This window comes from Zootermopsis nevadensis, unplaced genomic scaffold (assembly GCF_977971745.1).
Source record: "Zootermopsis nevadensis isolate Lab colony 2312 unplaced genomic scaffold, Znev_1.0 Znev_ptg000061l, whole genome shotgun sequence".
NCBI lineage: Eukaryota > Metazoa > Arthropoda > Insecta > Blattodea > Termopsidae > Zootermopsis > Zootermopsis nevadensis.
In genome coordinates, this window is record NW_028259192.1 from 8,378,077 (window position 1) to 8,400,649 (window position 22,573).

Sequence of the window (22,573 nt, forward strand, 5' to 3'; positions counted from 1 at the left end):
GAGACGTGTTCCATCAAGGTACCCTCCCGGCAATCGTTTGGAAAGACGAAGGAAGTCCTAGACCCAAAAGAGGCTTTATTGAGGACAGCCAGTAGGCTGTTCGAGTTTAGAATTCCTCTAACCCTATCCCACCCCCAACTCACTTCAATGAGTGTGCAGCCTACATCTTCAACGGAAACGTAAATGGCAGAAAATAAACTTACACGATTTCATACACAGGCTACTGATATGTCTCATGCGATTCAATAGGCCTACAATATCTACAGTTCGAAACATATTCGTTAACTAACCCAAAAATTTATAAATTGAAAGCGTTCAAAACAATACTCTGGAGAAACGAATAGAGATATTAAGTAGTTTTAAAACAGGCAATGAAATAATTTAGCTACATTATTTGCTGTCCTCTGGGTTGTTACGCCGTGTAATCTGGCAGAAGTTTACCGACGTTTTAGAGGTCTCATTGCCCTGAAGATGAAGGCAGCTAGGACTTCTAAAACGTCGGTAAACGTCTACCAGACTACTCGGCACAACAACACAGAAGACAGCTATCTTCAGATTTACCGCCGTGAGAACCTCAAATCCTATCCAGCTAGACTATTTACTGACTGTGCTCAAGCAGAAGGCTCTTATAAAGACATCATTTCAAACGCAATTTTTCAAAGGCTCTTAACTTGTCTTAAAATAACTACGAACCAAGCTATTCAGAAATGTTTTTAGTGAAGTTAATTTAGTGTGATATTGTGTTAGCAGTAGGGGCGTGTGTTTGTGTGTGTATATATACATACTCTCAAAATGTACGGTTTATTATAATTCAAGCGTATAAATTGCCTTTTAAAAGTATTCAGAATATACGAAACAGGGTAACATGCAGTGACCCCATTCAAAATAATGCACCACAGACACAGAATATGTAAGAATTTGAAAGCTCATGAACATGGGATTTATTATTTGCATTTAATAACAACGTATAAACTAAGCAGGAAATAAACACAATTAAAAACGTGCTGCCTTGACCACTGCATCAACATTTCTAATTATGTTGCAGCCAAAACACTATTCGCACCAAAATAACTCATCACCATACAACGAATATCTATAACCTACATTAAAGATGTATCCTGAACACATAAACTTGAAACACTTTTTCAAACCAGCTCAGACTGAATAAACCGGCCAGGTTGGCACAGCGGTACCATGTCTGATATATGTTCGGCAGGTATCCAGCTGTAATGCAGATCCTTGACGACAACACGGATACATTTCATGATTTTTCTCAGTTATTCTAAACGAACGATGCCGATATCGTCGCCATTACATTTATATTCCGACTGGGTGCTTCGGCACCTGTTTTCAAAGTAAGATTGCCACTGAACTTCAGAATCTAGCGTCCAAAACGCTATGGGAGAAGTTCCATGTCATGTGTAATCATCGCGACTTGATGGTGATTAAGGGGATCGGAGGTGCATATGTATGGAGATGGAGTTGAATGATTAGTCTGAACATAAATCTGTTTCACACATGAGGAAAGATAATCCATACGTCAAGGAGACTCCAAATAACTTTGTACATAGCGCTGAAAGAAAAATTAAAACACTCCCTCAGCGGCTGTCTCCAGCTCGAAGTCACTTTACTAACAGACGCTTCAGGAACCATCTTAGTTTGGGGTAAATCATTGTGCGAACACATTTAATTGTTAATTTGAGTGTATTTATCAAACCTTTCTGGATATAACTTAGTACTGTCACTAGTTGGGAGATAAAAGACTGGGCTTTATTTACGGCGGGGGAGGAGTTTTCTCACCTCGCTACCATGATCAAGCCGGCTCTGGGGCCCAGACAGCCTTGTGTTAATGGACACCAGAAATATTATCCCTGGCGGAACAAGAGGCCAAGAGTGAGGCAGAAATTAAAAACGTATGGAGCTTTTCTTCCAATTCCCATACTTCATCGAGCTGCTGTGCTTAAGTACAGCGACATCAAACTGGCTACTTTAAAATAGGGCACGATCACTTCCTAAGAGTATATTCCCTGATTTTACGGATCGCTGAATAACGCTTTTTGTTTATACATCGTCTGCAGATAATCCACCAATGAGCACACTGTATGTCTATGCTGTCTATCTGATTCATTCCTGGTATTACTATCATCTTAATTCGTGTGTTTGTTTTGTAGTTTGCTAGAACGCAACAGATTGCAGTACAGTGGAGTTCAGTAAAAGAAGATATGCCACTTTCGCATGGCGCGCAAATGTGTGTGTGTGTGTGTGTGCTGCTCGTTATTTTGCTGTCTCTTATGCCTCTAGCAACACAAAGGAATTTCCCATCTTCTCTTTGTTGTTTTCTCCCGTACTGTAACTCCGCACCACTTGAGGGAATTCCATCTTTGCTTCCTGACTTACTACTTTCATCCTTTCCCACTCACTAGGAAGAAAAGCAGAGATAGATGAGACGAAGAAGAGACTGTTACCTCGAAAAGGCTTCAGAATAAAGGGCAGCACTAAGAAAAACTAAACTGCAATGCAGCACTAACAGAAACAACTAATCACACATAAAAGTACATAAGAACTAACCGAACCGCCAACGGACACATGAAGGTAACTTCGTCTCATAAACGCAAGACTCACTGTGCGAATCGTTTCAAAGAAGACTTTTCTTAAAGTATGTGGATCAAAACCCACTCTAGTATCAGAACCTGAACACGCAACACCAAATACCGAAGTCCGCCATCTGACACGATCCTGAGCAAGTAACATCCATCTCCGATTCTCACAACCTTCTTCCCTAACATCCACCTTAATCTCATCCTCCAATCTCCGTCTACATGTTCCAGCCCCCAACCAAGATCTGCATGCGTTTCTCATCACAATTTCAGTCTACTTAAGTTTAATGGTTTTCACTATTCCAACAACACTAGATTACACACATAAACAACAAAATTCTATATTAGGAAATAAAATACTCACTTTATGTTTCTCAGATCAAAATATTTTGTTCTGGAAGACCCGTGATTTATATATTTCATCGATGATGATATGATGATGATGATGGTAATAATAATATTCATGGACAATTCTTGAGTCCCTCAGCTCTGCGGCTTCAAATAGGCCTATTGTATCAGCCCCTGATGATAGGGGCGAAGATAGACGAGTTGGCCTACATGCAACCGCTAGAATGATGACTGGAAGGAGAAAATCGAAGCTGATACACGGAGAAACATTTGTCTCTTCATCTCCCCACCCCAGAGATATTTCAATCATCACAAATCTAACACGGACTGCGCTGAGATTAAATCCGGACCTACGCAACTGATCACCCGGGCGATGTCTCGGACTGACGCACTACCGACACTTCTGGGTCTTTCTAAGCTGATCTGAGGACGTCAAGTCTGTTTCTCCCCCTTCCATGAATAGTTTGTAAATAACTAACGTCGTATCAAGTGGCGAAAACGACCGTAGCAGTCAACAATCCCAGCGGTGCGGGGCACGGACACAAGAGGTGACTGTGTAGTCAGCTGAAAACTTCCCGTGGTTTAAAGCCTTCAGCTGGGAAGAACACAACAGAAGAATTTCCCACAAAACCGATGGGCTATATCCGAATAGAGACGTGGGGAAATACGAAGTTGGAATTCTTTCTCGGTGCGTGCATTCCGTTTGAGCCAGCTCTGTAAATCTCAGAACAAACTAGCATTATTTTATGTTGCAGGCCCTATAAACTATTTGTTCCACGTACATCATTGTTCCTGAGGAAACCTGTGTTAACAAGAAACGAATCACGGGTATTCTTGAAAAAGGACTAGCAAATCTTAACTTAAAAGGAATGTTGGCATCACTGCGAGTTATCTGAATCTTTAATGTAAACAATTATCAAACTGTGCGGTAGAGTCTGTGTTAGTAACCTGGATACACTAGAGTTCAGCAACATACAGACTTGAGATCACGTCAATTGATTTACTGATTATGTTACTTTACGACAGTCTTTCAATTTCAGAAATCACTTAGCGTCGACCGAGAGGAGAATGCATTAATGAATGTGGGAAGGCGAGGATTTTGGAGGGCGCTGTTAATTTTAAAATGATATTGTGGTATTCCTTGCAGATAAAAAAGTGTTTCGAGATAGGCGGTGTTCCGGGCGAGATCCGAACCGGACACCCACAGAATATTACTCTGAACCGTTATCTTTATATCAACAGAAAATATATCGAGATTCTCGAGATGATCTTACGCGGCTCTCGTCTGTTACTCTTCCTGGGGCTCATAAAATTAATTTTACTTCACCTGTTTTCAATTTTGCACGTTCCTGTTCAAGTATGCACCTTTGCACGAAGCTTCTAAGCGTGTTAGATGCTGAAGAAAGACGTTTCAGTATCTATTACCGTGGGAAAGTTCCCAGAACTACCTCGAACGTGACAATTGACAATCGCCACGCAGTGAGGCAAAATACTGGCACAATGGTAGGCATACACGAATGTTTCTCCGACCATTGAACCGGAAGAAGGTGATTACCTTCACGTTCCGGTCGGCCTTACTCCTGTGGAAATATTTCACACTTCAGCTACTAGGATGAAGCCGTTCTAGAAGCATAACGTGTGATTGATTCTTAGGTTTTTAACTACACCTCTTCACTCCGTACACTAAATAGTGTAGAACATAACAGACGAATATAAGGACAGAGAAAGATTTGAAAGGAAGCGGACGTGACCTGTTTCATGATAGCATCCCAGAATTTGCCTGAAGGACCGAGGAAAACCACAACCATCCGAGATTTGTTGGTCACCGGATCGAAATCCGAACCATGGACCTCCAGAATACCCAGCAAAAATGTAACCACCCGTCCACGATGTTCGGTGTGTAGATTGTGCGCGCGTGCAGATAACGATGTGTGCTATCACGTGTGTGCGTGTGAAGAAAGATTTTGGTTCAAAGAACTCAAAGTCAGGTACCACTCGCAAGATAAAAGTGTAGATGGAAGAATAATGTTAGTATGAATAGCAGTTAAATAGGCTTTAATGTTATGAAGTCGACTGGACTGGATCAGAATAGAGTCCAATAGTCGTAGGGTCCTGTAGCACACTGAAGAACCATGAGTTTCGTAAACGTCATTATGAATTTGACTTATAAATCTGGCTACGAGACATGCATATTCTTAATTTACTTTGTATACTTGTAGATTAGCGAATATTAGTTTCAGTTAATACATTAAAATGTTAGAAAGAGGGTACAAAGTTACAAATGCCACAAAACTACACAGCATAGTATACTGAGAACAGCCGACAGGGAAATCGGCCCACTTTAATTAGGGCAGCCAAAACGAACAAAAAGAAACTGCGAACTTCAACGCAAATCGCAGGCATCTTCGTCCCATCTGCAGTTCTTCCACAGAGTCTACTTCCGCTTGCCTGTCTCTGTATGTGGCAGTAAATATGTAAGCCGCGTTCCCTCAATCGATTTTCCCGTAGATTCAGGACACATTGTCTATGTGATACCACCACAAAATATTTGAAAGACATAGCGATATTCTCCCTGCATTTGCCTACCAAAGCCAAACGGTCAAATTGTGCAGGAAACGGTATTTTCCATCTTAAGGCCCCTTTTATGTGGGCTGTACACGTCCTCTGAATCCTCCAATAAAAGCTGGAAACGATAGCATTTAACATACGTCGAGAGAGTCGTTGGCAATAACACGTCCTTCCTGCAAAAATAACACGAGGCTATGAAATTCAGGAGCTCAAAGTAATGGACAGTTTTATTCCGCGAAATGCTTTCAACCACTGTGCTGAGACAGCGGCTTTGGTAGACAGCAAGCAAAACTCTGGGGTTTATTTTCATTTCGTATTAAAGTCTTGCGGAATATGAGATGCCAGTTACATTTAAAATTCTGGTAAAGAATTATTTATGCCTTTGGCGCGTAAACATCGCAAGCGAAAGTAGAAACTGGGTTCAGGATTCTGGAATCATAATTTGTGTGTGTTCTTAATAAGGCGCTCTGACGTAACAAACATTTTTAATAATAGATTAAATGGAATAATTTTTTTTGGAGTACCAGGCAGTCTATCAGCTTGTGTAGAAGTTCCCCCCCTTTTCATAACCCGAAAATTCGTTGTCATGTTCACACAAAATCTGGCAGTGGACCCTACCCAAGTGTCACACGTATTCAATCCACAGAGCAACATTCGATATCTTTAAGATGTTTAGATTTTTCCATTCCCATTTCTTCCATGCATCCTACATACGCCGCATATCTTGTCCTCCTTGATCTGATCACTACAATAACACGTGGTAAAAGAGAATATGGTAATTTTAACGATCCCCCTGTTATTTTGTTTTCCTTAGGTTCAAGTAGTCTCAGAACTCTGCAACGATATCAATGTATGTTTTTCCCAAAACCTTCAATGTAAAAAGTACGAGGCTCAAACTGTATGAAAAATTTAATAAAATCATGCGAAACGTAGGCTACCTGAAGTACTAACATAAGTTAATGACAGATATATCAACGAATGTGGTCTCAAAAGCTAGACCAAAATAGCTGTTTGAAACGAACGTTTGAGGTTTTGTTTGTAAAGATGTTAACTGAAAGTGGACTGATGCCGAATAGAGCCACCGACAATTTCGTCTGGCAGTGAAAAAACTTATATTTCATAATTCCAAGTACTTAATTTAAAACGAACCAAATTAAGTTGTAGAAAGTAACATATATCAACAGCGAAGTTCACAAGAACAACCTTTGAAATAATTCTTAGTACTCATTTTCCTGAGTAATGTTGTACAAATATGCCGGACGATCGGGGTTCGATCCCCAACAGAGGCAAGAGGGTTTTGTTCTAGCCTCTGTGTCCAGACCGGTTCTTGGGTTCAACAGCTCCTGTCTAATGAGTACCGGGGGTGTTTTTGCCAGGGGAACATTGAAGACAAGAAGCAGCTGGTAATATCTTCAAAAAACGTCCAGTGGTAATAGTGTTACGGAGCATGCAGGCACACAGCAAGCTTGTTCTGGTGCAAAGAAAGAGTTGGAAGCGTACTCACATAGTTGAGGGCGAGGTCCGGGTGATTGGTTTGGATGCCGTCGTCCAGGATGGACACCACGACGCCCTTCCCCGTGTATCCCTTCTGCCAAGCCGGCGCCACGTTCATATCGAAACCATCCTTGGCGCCACCATTCTGCAAATTTCACACCACATCATCATTCACCTGAAACCTGCACTCTAATATCTCATCATTTTACATTTTTAGCTGAAGAAAGAGCCTTTCGGAGAGTGCGATGAGCTTGTGTGGATCAAATAATACTGTGGTCTTTCGTGACTGTAGTGCGTGGCACATTAATATAGACATGAAAACTTCTTATTCAAATTATAAAAATTCATATGAGTAACATAAAATTACTAAAATTTCATCACCGTTAAAGTCGTAATAAATCAGTGCTATTTAAGTGTCGACTGTGGTCTTTTGGGTTATCAACCATTTGTAAGACTACAATGGGTAACAACCCAGAAGACCATTATCGGCATCTTCACCATGATCATCTCACATCTCAAAGAGTAAATAAGTCTGTGTAATGCATGACCCATGTTTTCCAAAATAAATTTAAGAATGACGTAGGCCAATATCACAAACAGCATGAACAAAAGGAAACAATTTCTGACCAATGTACCATTCTATTTCGTAGACATTATTCATATATCTCAAGCTATTAAAATGCTTCACAAGGTACACAGGTTGTTCCCTCAAGCGATGATTTTGTTTGAATAATTCAGTATAGTAACATGGATAACACAGAATGTTAAATACACATGAGATAATTCCGAGACAGTCCATAACTAACTCCGTTCAGCACAGACTTTTTTGAAAAGCCGATAGTTAAATTCCCAAGCCTTTATAGAAACCGAAGCTTCCATACCGTGTCCACAAAAGCCCACCACTGGATCCTAACGTGAGTCACACCCTATTTTTTTAAGATCCATTTTAATAATATCATTCCATGAAATTGAGTACATATTATAGGCACGTGGGATTTTGCAGTGGCTATGGCCGACGAAAAACAAAAAAACAAAAGTTGAGTTGAATGTATCTAATTCTACGGGGTATTCCAACGTTTAGAAACACTTCAGTAGATCTCTAAGGCACCTCGAAACAATCCAAAGAAGCTTCATAACCAACACAGATTTTATTTATAAATATGGTTTCAATTGACACAATTATGCAAGTCAGATATGACGGGACGACAAAGATATGGAGAAGCAAAAGAGACACACAGCAAAATTAAGAATACAAGGCTACTAGCTAAAGTGACAGTCCTCAGTGAATGTTCTTCTAAATTAAACGGTAGTGAGATAATGAAAAGGATTATTATTATTACGACGAAAAACAGTAGCTAGTGATCACTTTATGCATCTTAGGCTCACTGAATAAGACCTCTAGGAATGTATAACTGAATTATATTTAAACTTACATTCACGAGTAAACTAAGATTACATCGAATTAAGAGAATGCTTCCTACCATTCAGTTCAAAATCTTTTATTTTCCCGTCTATCTAAAAACTTAAATATTAATAATAATCCGTGGCGTAACAGCCCTCTGAGGGCCAAAGCCGACTAGCTGGCTGCTGGCCTCACGTTCACATGCCTAAGCAGAGGTGAACGATCATCCGACCAGATATAGGGTGACGTGTGGTCAGCACGACGAACCCCCAGCCATTGCTAGCTTTCCTGACCGGATTACGCTACTCATTGTAGCTCCCCAATTTCCTCACGATGCTGGGTTGACACCGGTCCCACACACTGGTCGGAAGCTCATGAGAAATTTCTTTCCCCGAGACTCGAACCAGCGCGCATTCCGTATCACCGGTCCGAAGCATGATGCCCTAGACTGCGCGGCTACGGCGCGGGACACTTAAAGATTATTTAGTCTAAAAATACAATGTTACAGGTTAGTGTTAGAATTTAAAAACTTCTGTTCTTACCATAAAAGAATTAACATTTATTGAGGATGTTGGAGATTAAGTGTTGAGGAGAATATGTCTACTTAAGTCAGAAAGAACAGTACGTAAAAAGAAGTTCCATAGTTTCCACTCTTCAATTATTATTATTATTATTATTATTCATTCAGTGTAAAATTGGTGTCTCGTGAATGGGATGCAACTTAATTTAAGTAAAACGACTGTTATATCGTTCACCCGAAAGACAAACAGTATTTACTTTAATTACAAATTGTGTAACAATCTGGTGGCACGTTCTTATTGTGTTAAGATCTCGGTGTTCTATTACACTGTAAGCTTTATTTTCCTCAGCAATTAACTACATATTTTCACAAAGCTTAAAAATGCTTGGCTTGATTCGGTACATTACTTCTTCCTTCTCCACTGTTGATAGCCTTTTGGTTTTGAACAGTACTTTAGTTCGTTCCAAAATTGAGTATGCTTCCGTTGTTTGGAACTCTATTACTAATACTGATTCCTTTAAATTGGAAAGGATTCAAAGGAAATTTGTAGCTCTATATAGATTCTTTAACGGCGTTTGTGCCTATAATTATGATGATATATTAGTCAGATTAAATTTCTTATCGTTACATTTAAAGAGGAGGCTTTTGGATGCGCTTTACCTCATCAATGTTTTTAAAGGGAAAATTAGTTGCTCTTCTTTTTTTTGATACAGTTAGTCTCTGCGTACCCACTAGGTCTATCAGAGACTACTCTACCTTTACTGTACAACGTAATTTCAAGGCCAGTCCCTCTGCCAGACGTGTTTCTGCTGCCAATGCAGTCTGTAGGAGCATCGACATCTTTAACAAAGATCGTGTTTTGCTTACTGATGTCAGTCAGCTTTTTAAACAATAATCATCGTTTTTTGTGCATTCACTTGCTGTGCTGACTGCATTTTATTTTGTGGTTTTAATTTTATAAGTTTTTTCTGTTTTGTTTTATTTAGTATTATTAATTGAATTATATTACTTAGGTATATTTAGCTCATTTACTTAAAAATTATTTTGCAATAAATTAATATTGTACATTAATATATTTAGTCTATTGTTTGTTTGTTTTTGTATTGTAATGTTTGTATTGTTAGTGCTTAGCCGTCATTGGCCTTTTTGGCTGTTGTTAAGCATTTTAATAAATGAATTGTATTGAATTAGTGCTTGGCTGTTATTGGCTTCTTTTGGCTGTTGCCAAGCACTCTAATAAATTAATTGAATTGAATTGAATTATCTCATCTATTCACCACTTTATGGGGTACGTACTTCCATGTACCCGAGACAGACCTTGTCCCTAAGGTACATAGTGCAGCAGCTATTTCCGGAATACATATTGTTTTTAACACGTGCTAATGTATTATATAATTTTATTTTACGACAGCGTCTTTCGAATGATTTATTAGTAGTAGTAGTAGTAGTAATAGTAGTAGCAGTAGTAGTAGTATTATTGAGATTGAATCAAAATCATGCCATCGGCGAGACACGTGGAAGATGAAAGACGCATACAGATTTTAGTGAGGAAATCTGAAGAGAAGATACAACTTGGAAGACCATGACGCACACGAAAGGATAATACTAAAATCGATCCTTAAAGAACAAACGTGAGAGGGTGTGGACGTTATTGGCTCAACTGATGCGCTTTTGTCAAAAACGGTTGTAAACCTCAAAGTTCCATAAAGGATAGACGTCTGCCAACTGTACTACTGTCTGAGTATCAATAAGAACTCTACTGTAATGGATAGGTTAAGGTCGTTTATAAATAACATAAGGTAAGTTGTGGCAACGCATAATACTTAAAGACTCATATTTTAGGTAATATAATACAAATACTTAACGAGTACCATCATCCAGAACATGAATTTGATTCCCTACACTATGCATTGTATAGAAATATTTCAACATAACGCACAGATATGGAACCGTGGACCAACGCCAGCGCATGTGAATGGCTAACATACTGTGCAACAGGCATGTGTCAATTAATTTTTTTTTTCACAACGTCAAAAGACATAATGGCTACCTGCACACGCACCGTGTCCAAATGTATCTCCTCAACAGAAAGTGACATTCCCAATAATTGAACATCTGACTATCAAACAAAAATCTGATGACATAAGAGCGGTGCGTGGGGTAAGAGGTGATTTAGCTCGCAGTACAGAGAACGCAATATTACTACGTATACAATATGTAAAACTGTTCTTTTAGACTTTGTCCGTCATATAAATTATGAAACTGTACAACTAGAATGTTTCGGAAGCTGGATTCTGCTTCTGTCTTCAGGTAAAAACGGGGGAAAGAGGGCAGAAAGCCTATATGCAACCCCCCCCCCCCCCCCCCCCCCCGCTTGGGCTAGCTCTACCAGCTCTCGAAACGTAGTTTTTGTAATTTTGTATTCAAGACGATGTAAAAGCACAGAAGAAGAGTTTTACTTATTAGAATGCAACATCGCCAGAAATCTTCAGAATTTCTGACCACGTACATGCAGCCATATCTACGGATTGTTTATTTAGAATATTGTTATTCCAAATGGTGGTTACTTATATTCTGGATTATAAAATGACGCCTTTTTTATATTTATACAGACAATTTCAATTTTAAGAATACAACATTTTCAGTTAGGTGAGCTCTTTCCCAGTGTCTCTCATTATCGCTTACGGTAGCAATACTTTAAATCTCGAACCTGAATGCAGATTATTAATTTATTTAAAATATTACAGGACTAAACTTATGAAAGTGCCTTGAATATACGCGAAAAAGCGTAAGAGATATCAGTTCAAATAAATTTCCACGGCCCAAAAATATAAAATGCATGAAAAGTCAGAGATGTATATGAGCAAACAGTGCAGAGTTGTAACTAACAAACACCTGATTATCAGTTTATCTCTCCTGGGGTTATAAAAATGTGGAGACCCTTTTAAACAAATTATTCTTAGTGAGTTTATCTCGCAGTTAATCCTCTGCGCGCAGCTAAGCGGATCCCGGCAGACACACAGCACTGAGCGAACCTAATGCATAGTCAATTCTATTTGCCTAGTAGCGCTCTAGGCCGTGTACTGGCCGTGTTTCTCAATTGTGTTAAGTGCTTAAATTACAACGCAGTCCAATGCACTCACTGCTTTATACAAGTGACCCTACACACAGCTGTCCGGCACAATTTCATACACAGATACAAAACTTCGAACACCATGAAAGTCACAGTCACACAAATGTATGCTGCAGTAATTTATATAACTCTAAAAATAAGTCTCTAGTGAATTATTCCATTTACTAACAGGATTTCAGGTTTCCAGGGAAGTGAAATTTTAAATATTGTTTTATGAGTTTGGAAACTCTGAAAACGTTTCGGAGGAACCTCCTATCCTTCCTTCTACCCCGAAAGCGGAAGCAGAAGGTTTATCCTAAACATCTGTAACCACGTACAAGTCTGCACATTGTAATAAACCATGCATTCCATTTTTCGTTCAATTCAAACAGTCGATTCTGAAAGTTCAGATATGAAACAAGTAATATAAAACACGGCACGTACTTCAAGTTCCATGTTCAATATCGTGTTCTGAAGAATCCACCACTAGTCGCTATCCTAAGCCATGTGAATTCAGTCCACACACTCATATCCTGTTTCTTTAACATCCATTTTAGGATCTCCAAACTGGTCTCTCCTTGTCATGATTTACGAACAACACTTCGTATGCATTTCCTATATCTCCTATTTGTGTCACATAGCCAACATATCTTGTCCTAGTTGATTTGGTCATCCTAATAATTTCGTTAATTATTGACAGTTATAGAATATTTATGGTCGTAATGATATGCTAAAACATGAAATGTGACGAGAATTACTTCTAGTCTACCAGTCTTAATTTGCAATAGAAAGTAGCGCTTATCATGCCCTTATGTGTTTCCGTACTGGCGTGTCTCTCTACAGGTCTTAAACTAAATGATCAAGTCAAAATTTATTATGGATACAGAAGCAATAAAGGTCACTCGATAATCATTATTTTAATTGCTTACATACACGAATACCATTATGACATCTGAAGAAAATTGTAAGACGAAAGGAATAAAACCGTCACTTAATGTATCTCCACCGTGGTGAGAGAAAATAATATATTTTTATGTTAATTTTCATGCGGAATATAAAATAAAAATAAGGTGTCCGCACGAACATTTTGTTCGTTCTTATATTTCCCATTCGTGTTAGACGCCCGACCCATTTCTTTGTCACTGATCTGATTACTGTAATGATAGTCGTTAATTACTAACATTTTATCTCCTTCTTTTTCCGGTTTAACAATGTTTGTACATTTTCCGGTACCCTTTACGGGACCCCAACCTTTTTCAGTTAGCTTCATCTATGGACATTCGGTAGGACTCCTTAGAAGAGGGATCGGCCCGTCGCAAGGCCTCTACCTATTTAGGACAACACAACACAGAAAAACATCCGTGGCTTGAGTGGGATTCGAACCCATGGTCCCAGTGACCAAGCAGCACAAGACCCACGCCTCAGACCGCGCGGCCACTGCGAACCCCTCACTAACATTTTATAAAATACTTGTACTTGTAATGGGATCGCTAAGGAAGAGACGGCAATAGTATGGTGAAATATGGTATCACGACACATCAGAAACATATTTACAAATGTAGTACGAAATTGTTTCTGAAGAAGGAAAGTGAACACGCGGAGGCAGTGCAAAACTTTGAGGTGTGCGTGACAACATTTTCAGAGAACGGATTTTGTACAATTACTGACCCAAAATTTCCTCCGATCCCTTAGTTTTACATGAATTTATTGGGAAGCAGCAGATTTAACTTCTTTCTGCAGCATTTTATTAGCAGTTTGACGGTTTCTTTAACAGTTCTGTATTTATGTTCCTACACGAACAAACATTTGAGCATATTTACTATTAGCCTTCCCATAGGCCTATCGGCAACATTATGTACCAACTGCTTTAACAATCAGTAACTCTTCATGTTGTATTTATTGGCTTCGCATTATTCCAAATGTGAACAGCGATTATTTCCTTAAACAAGTTTATCTTCGTAATATTGAAGAGTTGTGTTTCCCTTGCGGTACGTACTGAATTCTTAAGTATTATTTAGACGAGATTAGGCATCAATCTTCTTCCCTGGTTCCAAGTTTCCACTGCATGCATCTCATGATGCCCTCCCTATTTAAATTCATGAAAATGTACCCCTTTAAACTCGTAAAAATTTACCCCTGTCCCTAAATTATTTACTTAACTTTGTAAATTATAGCTTCAGCCTTCACTAACAAGCAATTCGAAATTTCCGTCGTCTCTGTTAGCAAACTGCCACTAATTATCGTCGTAACGACTTCACTCCTACTCTTTCCTTTCAGAAGGACGAGCGGGCATTGCGTGGGGACCTTCTAACTACAAGATGCTCTTTCTTCTCCCCCCCCCTTCCATAAATCGAAGTGTCTCTCACTTCTCCCCCATCAATTTTCTCTTTGCTTCTACTCTTCTGCTATCATTAACTCTCTAGAAAAATTTAGGCTTCAATGGGTTATTATAAACCCGACGGCGATAGATAACTATGAAAAATTTATTTTAAAGTTAAATATTTTAGGAAGTAACTTACAGTCCCCCATCAGATGCATAAAGTAACAGTGGGGTAATGCAATAATTAGGTGTTGCATGAAACATGAAGATTTTTCATTAGGCACCATGCACCACAGAAGTTAACCGACTTTCAGGGCCTGGCCGCTTCAGTGGATAGAACCATAGACATTCAATTGACAGAAGGCTGAGTGAAACACAACAGGTGTTTATGGGGAGAGAGAAAAATCACCTTCCTTGCCGGAACACGATCCCCGACCATCTAGTTAATAGCCAGTCATTATATTAGCAGCTATCTCGGCTCATGAAATGTAAATTACGAAAAAATCCTGAAAATGTACCAACTTTCAATGAGACGTCGTCGAATTTACCTCGGGTAAAACTACCGTTTTGAACGTAACTCATCGTTAACAAACGTTCTCGTATCAACGAAATGTGTCTAAATCTCGAAAATCCAAACTAAAAATTTCCAAGCAGGTGCATATGAAGCATTTTACTGTCAGGTAAGATGTAATCAACATCCGTTTTCCCTACTCTCGTATACATTTTCATATGTACTCTACCTACACGCAAACGTCTACAACTTCTTTCATTGAGTCAACTTGTAACCAGCACTACTCTTTCTGTAAACAGAAGAACAGAAACGAAGCGACACCCGCACTGAGTTCTTAATGTAAGCATATTGCATCTTCAGGGTTAGTGAAGTTTGAAAATTATATCCAATGCTTGATGCACAGACAGCGAAATCAGAGCTACATAGACTAAATACTATACTGCTAAAACAACAATAATTGTTATTTATAATTCATACAACTAACCATTCATTCCTTCATGGAAGAGAATGACAATACTTATTTTATATTTAATCAACCACATATTAAAACATCAAATTTTGAATGCAGCGTTTAAATGGAACGGAGAGCAATCAATCAGTTAATATATTAAATAGGGAAAGAATAAGTGGCACAATCCACTGTAGCCTCCTGAGTTGTTTTGCCGTGTGGTTTTCCAGGTGGTTATTATCCATTCGTAAGAACGTAATGCATTAATTTCAGGCGTCCTCAAATATGAAGACCATACATTCCTCTGAATGTTTGGTAGCAACCTACATAACTACAAGGCATCGCGACCCAGAGGGTCGCAACTGAATCTAAAACCTCAGACACAGGCAGTTACCACCAAAAAACAAAAAGGAGAGGTTTTTCAGTCCCATTCCAGTCCTGTTTGACCCCGAGTTGTTCCTGCCATATTTTTCTTTAAAAAAACCCAAAGTACTCTGAACAAGAACTCTCCCAGTGCCATTTAGCCCTCCACACATCCCATGTGGACTGTTCTTGGAGTGATCTCAGGCCACCTTTAGAATAAGGCAATAATGAAAACAGTATTTCAGTATAACGACAACCAGTCACGTGAAAATGGGAACATAGAGTTCTTCCTACACTTCGTGTATCAAAATATAATCTTCTTCAGACAATGCACGATCTCGAGTATAATATATTCGTATTACGAATCCAAAGTGAAATTTCACTGGATTCAAAATATGAGCTGGAACGTCGGCGTAAAATGTTAGCACTGCTACGTAGTTCTCAGGAGGTCCAAGATTAAATTCGTGGATAAGAGTTCAGCTATTCCGATTGAGGCTTCTTTGTTACGTTAAGGCAAGACAACTTAAAACAAACCATGGCCACTCGTTCCCACATTTTCTTCAGTTAATTATTCACAATTACCATTCCGTCGATACTCTGATATTTATTCATCACGGTGTTAGAAACACTAGGTCTAATTCTTAAATGGCGATGTTGTTGTTCAGGGTTGTGACGCCTGTTGACAGCACCCATAAGTCCACATGATACTAAAACCCAAAAGAACAACATCGACGTCTTCACGGCTGTGAAAACCTCAAACCACACTACTTAAATATCCGCTACAATATTAAAATAAGATACGCAGCTGTTTTGAAAACGTATGTTAATGTAATAAAATAATATACTATTAAATAATATATATCACAAAAATATTTATTTAATTAGTATACTTAACTGTAAATCGGAATATTTGTAGAGCAACTTCTTCCAAAAGGCAGTGATATAGTATGAATGTAGAGTGCCTGAGATGCACAATAATATTTTTAGCTGTAAATGCAACGTTGATTTCCAACCTCTATATTTCCAATGTATAGCGATTATTTAATGCTTACTTACTTCCCACCCATCCTGTATATATATATATATATATATATATATATATATATATATATCGGAGAGCATAAGAAAACAGTTTACATTTGTAAATTATCTTAAAGTGTTAAACGAATTTATGGTTTAGGTATCGTAAGGGGAAGTTAAAATGCAAGTTGTTTGTTGTTAAACAACGTGCATTAAGAAATCATTTGAAAGTACGGCATCGACATTTCCCTATATTTACGCAGAAGTTTCCTTTAAAACGTAAGACTATTATAACGTTCCATAAGACCCTGCATGCAAACGTACATACGTGAATCAGTCTGCAACATTCTCCTATTTTAATTCAACAGAAATCAGATAGACAGCTGGAGCTTTATAAGTAACTAACTGACTGACTAAATAACCGGTCCCTATCCTGAGCCAGACGAATCCAATCCATAGCCTCAAACCTTGTTGCCGTAACATTTATTTTAGTATTAACCTCCCACTTACGTCTAGGTCTTAGTTTTGTTTTACACTCACAAAACACCTGCAAACCTAATTTAAGATTTTGACTCTTTGTTATACCTTTCTTGATCGCACCCCAGTCGTCCTGGTTACGGACTGGACAACCGAGGTTCGATCCCCGACTGAAGGACAGGATATTTAATGTATCCTCTACGTCAAGACCGGCTCTGGGGCCCACCCAGCCTCCTATCCAATGGGTACTGGGGTCCTTTCCCGAGGGTAAAGCTCGGCCGGGGCGTGATGCTAACCACTCACCCCCATCTAGTGCCGAGGTCAAGAATGAGCAGGAGCTATACTGCCTCTACCCCCAAGTGCCTATATGGTGTATAGTGGGACAGCTTTACTTTTTTTTTTACTTGAATAATTTCTTCATATTAAATATCTTCCTTGCTTCTTATCTAATGTTCCCTGCTTTTAATTTTGTAGTCATTTAACAATTACTATTATCTAATTCATATCGGACATCGAAGTTAATTTAATTTGTAAGGACTTATTAGTGAACAGTCTCTTATTTTTGAGACTGGATTGAAATGAATATTGGTCTAACGTTATAAAAAGTATAGCTAATTAAAACTATCTATGTGCAACTCGTATCAAAATAATATCAGAAATTTTGATAAATACTACACTGTAACAAACAGGTTGATTTGGAGCGTAAAACAATACATTTGAAAACCGAATGAAATCACAGATGGACTAAGATTATTCGAAGTCGTAAAATTATTTTAACAAAAATTGTAAACATAGATGTTTGTTACTACGCTAAGGTCTCCCTTCTTTGACGATTATTTAAAATTGTCGTTAAAGTAAAAACACAATGCATACGTAACATACCGTTACTGGAGCAATATTATATTACGTTCTAATGTTATTACTATCAGAGTTACTAACGACTAGAATAATGAGTAAAGAACTTTATGAAAGTGGCCGTTATTTCAGCTGATGTCTGTGTTTTTTCGTCTCTGCACAGCTCATTCCCATCTTTCTTAACACGAAAACCCTAGAAGTGTTCTTGATGCGAAATAAGTTTTTTGTGCAGGCATTCTGCAGAAGAAGCAAACTTCAACTGTTATCGAGTAAAATGGAATGCTTTCTTCCTCCTCCTTCCCAGTAACAACAATGTTTTATAGAGGAAATGGAGAGAAACGTATGTACCACCACGAAATATAAATAACGCGAGCATCTGAAAGTGGCTTATAACAAATTACGTACATCCTTCCAAAAGTATTAAAAACTTTGAAAGGAATTTCGAGATAAAGGTTAAAACTAAAAAGAAAAAATAACAGAGAAGATGAGAGATGGGTTGCCTTGGAATGCGACCTAATTTGTAGCCCCATTTAAAGGGGATGTACTACCAGTAGAGCCGATAGCGTCGCAAGCCATCAGAGATACAAGTTATAACCCCTTTATGCGGAGTAAGCATTTAGCAACAACCCATATAAAATCCAATATTCGACGACACACCTGTAAATACAATCTGTGTATACGGATTTATACTCGCAAATAGATCATAGTGGTGCAATATAACAACATTTTGCGTGGTCACTGACCTAAGGCAACCGACTGAAACAGTCACTTACCCTGCTGAATCTGAAACCTAGTGACTTAATTTACAATACGTCTCCAGTTTTCACATATTACGTCTTTTGACCTATTCCGTATAAGGAAAGAAGAGTATAGAGGAAAACAAGAGATAACGCATTTAAGACACAACCAAACATTCACCTGGAAGAACTAAAGAAACCCATAAAATAATCGATATAATTATAACTTGCTAAAATGCGACTTGTAATCTGTATTACATGGGACAGAATGAGTTTGTTACTTACTTCAAGACATCAGTACACTTTACATCAAGACTAGTAGCATGATGTTAGAGCGAAAGTCCGTTCAACTACTGAAACTTCGACATGCGATATAAGGATATTCTGAGCGTGGACGCTTGAAATTGTGCAGTTTAGCAATCACGTCCTCTATATTCCCTGAAAGCGTCGTGATTAGACGCAAGGATAAATGCAACATAGTTTGGACCAATAAACAACTAAATACAAACAGTCATACAATTAATTCTCCAGCAACAGATTCAGAAGTTTCGAAGTCAATGGATACGACCCTGATACAGTACCACCCTCCACAAATAATTTCCCTTTACCCTATATCCACCTTAATGTTATACTCCCATATCCCTCGTGGTCTTCCAAATAAATGTCTTTCAACGGTTTACTAACTTATAACAGGCCTTTCTCTTTGCATAAATAGGGATATCCTAAATCTACTACGTACTTCATCAATTTTTGCTGACGTATTTTCCTCAAAATCACGTTTTAAAACACTTCTACTTCTTTCTCTTCTCTCAAAAATAAACCACGTTTCACAGTCGAACACAACAACTCACAAAAAAATAAGTTGATATAATTGCGTCATATTGTGAATTGAAATTTAATTATTCGTGTTTTTTCCCGTCTAATCACAATTGTATATAAATAAAATTATACATAAGATATTAAAATATCATTTACACATTTGGTACAATTTTTACTACTTCCTAGGTATGTTCATTTTTACATTTTACCTTCCATTTTTATTTATATTTTTACCTTATTACATTTTGTCTTCTATACTCGTTCTTTCAAGTTCAGTAATAATTAAAAATATTTTAAATTATTTACGTTACAGGCCAATGTTAAACCACTATCACTTCACAATATATACCCTCACTCCAATGAATTTGGAAGTAAACATCATCAGAAGTTACACAACAACAGTAATGAAGTTTTAGTTTATAAGATTATAATTTTTAACTTTTAACTTTACACCTGAAGATGGTTCAATGTAACCGAAACATGTAGTAAAAATTGTACCACATATGTAAATGATATTTTAATATCTTATGTATAATTTTATTTATATACAATTGTGATTAAACGGGAAAAACACGAATAATCACAAAACAATTTTAAATATCTTGACTCTTTGGATATTTCAAAGCTAACGGCATGACAACAGTTTTCGCAATTAACAATACTTTAAGCACGCTATTAGGTCTCGTTTCGTCAGATATTTATTTCAAAATACTGTCACTTCCAGATTATCCTATTATGTGCCGCCATGTTTGTTGTCAGCGCAGCGAATAAATCTAGTTTAGAAAATTTGCAGTTTTAAGTTTAATTCATGTGAATGGCTAATTCAAATGCCCGAGTCACTATTTTACACAATTTCAATGAATTCCAACCCTTAGTGGATTCTTTATTTTCATTGTAGGGAACATAAACTGGCACTGAAAACACATTTTCGTGTTAAACGTTAAGCTGTCCAGCTACACGCAAAAGGTGGCGCTTGGGGGAAGAGGTTATATATAGCTGCTATTCGTTCTTCACCTCGCCACAAGATGGAGGTAAGTAGTGTCACGCCCAAGCCTCCTTTAACCCGACGAAAGGACCCCCGGTAACCATCGGATAGGTGGCTGGGTGGTCTGGACGCAGAGGTATAAAGAACAATTATTTACCTCTGCCGGGAATCAAACCCGGCCATCCAATCTGTAGTCAGACATCATACTGAGCCACCCCAGCTCCATTTACGGACGTATTTTCGCCTTACTATCTTACAGGAAGTAACCTCTCTTCGGAAGACTAACTTACTCAGTCTATTTCTACTGACGCTTGGAATTACGATACATAACTAAAATTAACAATTGAATGACGGATAATTGTCAGGACTACTGTCCTATTCACATAAATTACCAACTCAGGAAATGAATGTAACAAATCTGCTGCTTTCGCTATAATTTGACCTGTGGTCTTTGCGAATTGACTAGTGACGCCAGATACAAGCAGCCAAACAAAGTAACCAAGGTAGCCAGGGGATTCTCAACCCATATCTGAGCGCAATACGTACGTCTCTAAAGTTGATGTGAGGTCAAATATGAGAGCTTAAGTGATATCAGCACGTTTTCTTCAAACGCATATGCTGCATTCGACCAAATGCACATTTAAACTGTGCATCTGTGCATTAATCAACTGCATATTTAAAAATTTCCGTGTGCACGTCACACAGGGAGCAGCTGAAAATGAATACTGAAGTTGATATATTCTAAAGGGAATGCGTAATTATTGTTCGTCTGTAAGGCATGCGAAATCCAGTAAGTTCTGTTAAAAAACAACATTCATCCTTAGTATTATCAATATTATAAATATATCATTTGTGCTACAATGACGAGGACATACCGCCCCGCGAATAAAATATTTCTTGTTATTGACGTTCTCATTTAAAGGACCCGTCTTTGAATCCGACTGTCAGCAAACACCTTTATTTTCAAAACAAACACATATTCCATATTTTACAGGCGATTTTATTATTAAAGTAGAATTATAACAGTTACTCACGCAAAACATAAATCAGTATGTTATTAAACAAACCAGAAGGAAAGAGACCACTAGGAAGACCTACACGTAGGTGGGAGGATAATATTAAAATCGCTTTTGGAGAAATGATGGGATAGAATGGATTGGATTCATCTGGCTTAGGATAGGGGCGAACAGCGGGTTCTAGTGAACACGGTGATTAACCTTCGGGTTCCATAAAATGTTGGGAATTGCTTAGGTGACTGAGCGAGTATTGGCTTCTCAGGAAGGACTCGGCTCCATGGAGTAAGTAGGTATATCATTCTAGATCTGAAGTCTTAAAAGTAGCCCTTCACAAAGCTAAAATACTAATTCCTATACCTTTTTTTAAGAAATCGGCACAGTTCATTTTTGCCGTGGACATGCATCGCTATTTCCTAAACAATAACAAATACATAGTTATGTAAGATGTAACTTCTTTTATCACGCTCTAAAGTTGGAATAAGCTGAATTCCCTTCAAAATGGAATACATATTCAATTATATGCTTGTTTGAAGCAAATCAGAAATTCACAAAAATATTTATAATGATATACACACATTACATTCCCATGCTATAAACACAAAAAGAGAGCTGGGATAAAAACCACTGAGTTGTCACCTGCAATTTGCTTTGTTATAGCGTACAGTTACGTTAAGTGTCCTATCACTTGTAACGAGGGGAATGGGGGAACTAAGGCCCAGGATGCAGTGCATAAAAAAAACCTTTCCTACAGCAATGTAATTTCTTGAAACAAGACTATTTGTGTACAGAAACGGGAAAGACCACACAAAAAAGAGTATAGGCAAGAATTCCGAGACTTAAAGAGCCCTGGGGCGAGTTAAGTTTCTATAAAAGAGGACCGAGACAGTAAAAAGGCAGCATACTGCTGGGGAGAACTGCAAGGAAGGCAGTGTCTATGGTAAACACAGGTACCATCACCGAGCTGGAGCTGAGATCAGGGGA

At 38.2% G+C, this 22,573-nt stretch overlaps 1 protein-coding gene across 5 annotated transcripts in view; it reads right to left on the reverse strand.

The window, feature by feature from the left end:
• Fur2 (furin-like protease 2) overlaps positions 1–22,573 on the reverse strand; it is a 1,061,088-nt gene that overhangs the window by 232,177 nt on the left and 806,338 nt on the right. For all 5 annotated transcript variants that reach the window (XM_087340817.1, XM_087340819.1, XM_087340816.1 and 2 more), the window contains one exon: positions 7,018–7,152. In XM_087340817.1, the coding sequence (XP_087196943.1) occupies positions 7,018–7,152 (135 nt within the window). The remainder of the gene's footprint in view (positions 1–7,017; positions 7,153–22,573) is intronic.